Source organism: Medicago sativa, chromosome 8 (genome assembly GCF_051527215.1).
Source record: "Medicago sativa cultivar Bolivia chromosome 8, Bolivia_mono, whole genome shotgun sequence".
Classification (NCBI taxonomy): domain Eukaryota; kingdom Viridiplantae; phylum Streptophyta; class Magnoliopsida; order Fabales; family Fabaceae; genus Medicago; species Medicago sativa.
In genome coordinates this window covers 74,057,213-74,063,212 of record NC_140756.1, presented here as the reverse complement: position 1 = coordinate 74,063,212, position 6,000 = coordinate 74,057,213, and the positions used below count along the sequence as shown (strand labels likewise).

General features: G+C 33.7%; 1 protein-coding gene across 1 annotated transcript; it reads left to right on the top strand.

Moving 5' to 3' along the window:
* Positions 1-1,871: 1,871 nt before the first annotated feature.
* On the top strand, positions 1,872-5,972 carry LOC146901412 (phosphatidylglycerophosphate phosphatase PTPMT2-like). The gene is made up of 6 exons (XM_085733567.1): positions 1,872-2,447; positions 3,702-3,824; positions 4,207-4,300; positions 4,834-4,916; positions 4,996-5,085; positions 5,366-5,972. Exons 1-6 carry the CDS (start codon positions 2,250-2,252, stop codon positions 5,759-5,761), a joined length of 984 nt encoding a protein of 327 aa, XP_085589693.1. The 5' UTR covers positions 1,872-2,249; the 3' UTR covers positions 5,762-5,972.
* The last annotated feature ends 28 nt before the right edge of the window (positions 5,973-6,000 follow it).

Genomic DNA, 6,000 nt, shown 5'->3' with positions numbered 1-6,000 from the left:
TTACCACTCCACTGCTCCTTGCTCTCAAGTAAAGTAAGGGACACTTGTACATGCATATAATTAATTAACACCATTCCCTTTGCCCCTACTAAATTTACTTGATCAAAATATGCTTCAAGATCAATAAAAAACAACATAATATATCTACCTCTTTATACTCTTGATTAGTGGTTGGTTGCTGATTTTGTATTATACGAGAATAAGAATAATTTAGAAATGAATTGGATACATTAATGTCTAATACATGTTCAATTCATGGAATATTTTTTTTATTTTTTATAATACAAACCTTACAACCAATCATCTTTAAAACAAGGACTTAGGAGATACAAAACGGTTATCCTTTAAACTTTATGTTGAAAGTCAACAATATCGATTTTAGGAAAACAAAGTGTCAAATATAAATAGTATAAAAACACGTAGAACACATTTTCTTATGTTTGACTACTTTGCTTGAAGTGGCTTGGAAGACTACATGTTCCACAATAAAAGTCTCAGTCCCCAATCTCACAAGTTGGGAAACCATAGTTAAGTCCACACATTCATGTTTCTCTCATACTCACCTGTACACTAGAAGATCTGTTAGCCTAAGTGTCGATATTTCTTTTGTGGGTTGGTCAAGGAGTTCACAAACACCTCCTTTTTCACATATACTCCTGTCCGTCTAAATACATCAAAAAAGATAGCCTAATAAAGTCATACATGTAGGCCAGAAAGCTTCTTGCAATGAATTGTGTGTTATATAAAGGTGTTCAAACATGTCGTACGACAAATATGACACACATCATCAATAGAAAATAATGGAATCATGAGGCGATATATGAAAATAGTATGATGCTCTGCTAGAGACGTGTGCTACCATAACCCACCAATCGGGATAACTAAGAAAAAATATTGGGCATATGTTGGTAAACACCCAAAACTACTTTATGTCTTGTGGTCATGTTAAACTTTACTTCCATATTTGAACACTTATACCCAAAAGGACACTCGCCACAAAAGCATACAAGAAAGCCTCTATATTGAGTACAAACCCAACCCCTCAACCCTAACAAGGAAAGAAGTCAAGTCACCTTTCATTAAAGGTCCCCAAATAAAGGACCTTCATCAACCACAATATCTTCAACCTCACCTTACACCTCTTTATGAACTACATAGTTGCCTCCTCAGTGTGAATCATTTGGTATTCCATCGACGAAACTGACACACACATCATGTATAAAGAAGATGAATATTTCAAATTCATTTTACGGTCCACATGTCAAAAGTCATCATAACATTTTATCAAATGAGCTGCACTTATTAAACAAACGTTTTTTAATTTGATTGTTAAGGAGATACTCCGTCCCATAATACTTGACACAGTTGACCTTATTACGCATGTCAATGTATAATTTTGAGCTTAAATATCTTGAATAATATATTAGAAAAAATTATAAAAATTTGATATTTTGAAAATACTCATCGAGACAAATCTAACGATATCTTATATGATATCATTTATCTTTAGTAGAAAAATATGGTCAAAGTAAGTTAGGTCAAAATTATACATTTTCAAATGGGTAATCTACCAAGGGAGTAATTATACAAAGAAATTTTTTTCAACTTCTAAAGAAAAGGGTAGAAAATTAAGGAGATTAGTATTACAAGAAAAAAACAAAAAGGAAAAGGAAAGAAGTGTCACAACAATTATGAAAGAGTAGGAACAAAACTATTGGCTGTCGGCAATATCGTCCATTAGGCGAAGCCCCTAGACTGTTACCACACGTGTCATTCTCTCCATGACTTTGATCTTCCCATTGTGTCACAATCAGGTGACTTATAATAATTTCCGCACCTCCTAATTATTATTCTCTCTCTTTTTCCTCTTCACCCAATTTTTCGTATCCATCCTTTACTTTCCAATTCATAGTTTGTTGAGCCATTCCCAATTTTCTTAATTAACCAAATTTAGGGTTCACCATTTTTCAATTTCCATATTTCTCTCTCAACAAATTTACCAAATCATGATCTTATTTTCCCGGGAAAATCCCTCTTTCTTTTTTATCAATCAATCCCTTCTGTTTCCTTGTTCAATTTGTTGTACAATTCCGATTTCTTAGGTTTTCTTAATCGAATCCGTGATCCCCTAATATCAATTTGGGAAAAATTCGATTTCTTTCTATTTTGGTTTATCTTGTAATTATTTTTGTAATTGTGAATTAGGTTATTGTGAATTTGTAATTGTTTATCTGATTTAGAAGTGAGTTATGCATATAGAGGAATTGAAGGGAGGTGAGGTGGTTGTAGAAGGTGGAGAGGAAGGGAAATGGAGTTTTGTTGGTTCTGATACGAAAAGGGTTTTGGTTGGAGCAGGCGCTCGAGCGCTATTTTATCCCACGCTTGTTTATAATGTTGTTAGGAATAGGCTTCAGGCTGAATTTCGGTGGTGGGATAAGATCGATGAGGTATAGTTTCATATGTTTGAGATTTGCCATGAATTTGTGTGATTTTAATTGTTATTGGTATTGCTTTTTGTTCTTTTTTTGATTAAATCGATGCATGATTGTTACATGTTGGTATCACATATCAGTGTTGTTGTTTCTCTTGGATTTGTTTGTTTGTTTGTTTCAGCGAATGCACCCCTTGAATTTATGTATGGTATGATATTATCTGCATATAGAGGGAGATTGCTTGCATATGTAGGTTTCTAATGTTATTTTTTATCATACCATTGATTGAATATTCCTGATGTAATTTAACCCTCTCCCATTTTGTGGATGTATTGATAAAATATGTGACAAACCGAATACAATGCAAAAAATGTGTTTTGAGCTGATAATGCATCAGTTGTGGACTGGAGAATTGAAAAGGACTATCATGAATGATTAAATGCTTACAAGATAAAACAGAAAGATCTATGATTTACTTTGATTACACTTGTGATTTTTTTTTTTTTTTTTTTTGGTATTTTAACCCTTTCCTCTAAGTGAAGGTTTTCTTTTCATTGTTTAAAGCTACGGTATACTTTTGTTCAAGAACTTTCTGACCCAATTTGTGTTGGTTTAGAACACTAGTTTTTGGCTATAGAATTGAAAGGAATTTCTCTTTGGATGAAGGATTTGTAGATCCCATTACGGTTTTTCAATATACCAAAATATGATTTTCTGATGAATTCAATTCCTAAATTAATATGATTCGAACATGTTTCATAAAATATCTCATTTTTAAACAAAATAACATCTCAACCACTTATGATAATAATACAAGATTTATTTGGGTTTTAAATGGAAACAGAAATTGTAATTTACACTGTGGTAGTATGTTGTTCTATAACTTCAAATATATGGTGATCTGTTCTATGATTAAAAATCTACTGATTATTTTCTAGCTTTCTGTATTTTGCGATCAGCGATGGCATTGCGGCATGATCTTCTAATAGTTAATTTTAAATTCATTTATTGGTCAACAATAAACACTTGCTTCATACATGAAAGGATGTTGGTTATTTTGTTGCTATCATCTATTTGTTATCCATGTCCATACATGGTTTATTTTCTGTTCACAGTGACATTATCATTAATGAAGAATGGGGTTTTGTGCTGGTATTGGATACATATGCTCTTTTAATGTTCTATGGCGTCTCGTTCATGCATGTTTTTATTTGATTATGTTTGAAAATTGTCTTCTATTATATGGGAATCTGATCCTCTTGATTTCAGTTCATATTGTTAGGTGCTGTTCCATTTCCTATTGATGTTCCTCGCTTGAAGGATCTTGGTGTTCGTGGGGTCATCACATTGAATGAGCCATATGAGACTTTAGTTCCAACCACATTATATCATGTGAGTATTCAACATATCCCTGGTTTTGGCTGTTATAGTATTTTGAGGGTTGGTTTAGAATCTTAGATTATTGTTTATCACCTGCTTTCTAGCTTAATACTTTGGGATACAAGATTTGTTTTATTTCCTAAAGGATGGGTGTTGTGATATGTTCTCTCTCCCTCTGTTTGCTGGGATGCTCTTGTGCTTCAAGAGAAGTGATGGAAGAAACAATGCTTATTTATGTAGCTAATTAGGAAAATTGGGTTTCTCTAGGTCTTATGCATATTCTATCTACATAGGCATTTTGGCCTGGAGTTGTTATAGCATCTTGCGTGTTTTCGCGCTAAATTTCATGTGTTTAACATTCTCAATGTCTTAGTTTCTTGTTTAAATTTGGCAGACCCATGGAATTGATCATCTGGTGATTCCTACTAGAGATTACTGTTTTGCTCCACCACTGAATGACATACGCCGTGCTGTTGACTTCATACACAGTGAGTACTGTGCAAAGTTAATTCATGATAGTATCATAATGTTGGCACACTGTCTATGGGGAAAATGATAACTGATGATTAAACTCTGTAAAATGTTGCATAGTTGTTAACCTGATTCGATCTAGTGTGTTTGATGTTTCCTTATCTACTCTGTACATTGTATTTCATACTTTTGGGCTTGACTTCTTTCTGCCATCTATGGGTAAAACTAATAATAATCATAGAAGTCAGAAAAAATCTCTGAGTACGCAGAAGTAGTAAAATGCATCTACTGGTAGGCTTATAATAGCAACGATTCTCATTAAAATTTAGCTATTATGCTCAATTGCACTTGATTTACGTACCCTTGAAGTCTTTCCATCTCCCATTTCCGAGCAAAACTAATAATTGAACTAAAAAAATAAATCCATAATGAGTATATGGAAGTTATAAAATTCTTCTACAGGCAGGCTGCAGTCATTATAATTTAGTTATTATACACTTGTTTGTAATTATCTTGACTTTTTTTCTTCTATTTGGTTGTTTTGATGAAGAAAATGCATTGTCTGGACGCACTACATATGTCCACTGCAAAGCTGGACGGGGTCGCAGCACAACTATTGTTATTTGTTATCTGGTTGGTTCCCAAACTTAAGAAGAGAGTAGAAAGATCAAAATAGGGAAATTGTTCTTACATTATGATCTTTTTGGTGTAGGTGCATTACAAACTGATGTCACCTGATGCTGCATATGAATATGTGAAGTCAATTCGCCCAAGGGTGCTTCTAGCTTCCGCTCAGTGGCAGGTAAGTGTGAAACTTGTCTTTTTTTTTTTTTTTTTTTTGTAGATATTACGGTTCCTGTTTACCTATCATGTTTTTTTATCAAGTTTGCTGCTTGGAATGACCAGAATTTATGTACTATCAATTTTATTCTTTATGAATTCATTTTTACACACCAATATTATTATTATTATTATTATTATTATTATTATTATTATTATTATTATTATTATTATTTATTTGCGTTAGAATAGTAATTAATGGTGATCATTAATCTTCATTCATTTAATTGTTTAAATTTCAGGCTGTCCAGGAATACTACCGCCACCTTATTGTGAGAAGGGCTGTTGGATTTGCACCCGCAGCTGATCTATTGGTAAAGGCTTCTGAGTTTGCAGCAGCTTCACACGATCTTGTACCTTTTGATGACAATTCTGTAGTTGTGGTAACGGAGCAAGATCTCGAAGGATATGACCAAAATTGTCAATCAGATACCATGGCAAGAGAAATATGGGCAGATTTAAGTGTTGTTTACCGTGTGCGAGTTGCTGGACAGGCAGCATTGGCTAGAATATCATGCCTTTGGTTGCGATATGGTACCGACCAGAAGATATCTGCGGAAAAACTGAGCAGGGAAAGCAGTTGCTCAATCAGAACGAATCACCTGGGAGAAATTAATGTTGATATCCATGTGTACTGAAAAAGCAGCCTCTAAGTTTTACATGTGTCCCTCTGTTATGCCCAATAATAATTCATGTATGACGGGGCTAAGTCCATTACTCGTTTTTTCTTCGTCTGTATATATTCCCCGCTACTCTGCTCATTTGAAAGCAAATGATGAGTGTCATACAGGTCAATCAATGGATGTGCTTCCTTTATATAATGTGCTATTAATGAGTAAGTTTTGGGAAGTATTTCTGTTGCTAGATAGTTTTGCGA

Bases quoted from the DNA above. Each gene is read 5' to 3' on its own strand.
- LOC146901412 (XM_085733567.1), top strand. From the start codon at position 2,250: ATGCATATAGAGGAATTGAAGGGAGGTGAGGTGGTTGTAGAAGGTGGA. The intron at 4,917-4,995 runs GTTGGTTCCCAA...TTTTTGGTGTAG, and splicing joins CTATTGTTATTTGTTATCTG to GTGCATTACAAACTGATGTC. The intron at 5,086-5,365 runs GTAAGTGTGAAA...TTTAAATTTCAG, and splicing joins TAGCTTCCGCTCAGTGGCAG to GCTGTCCAGGAATACTACCG.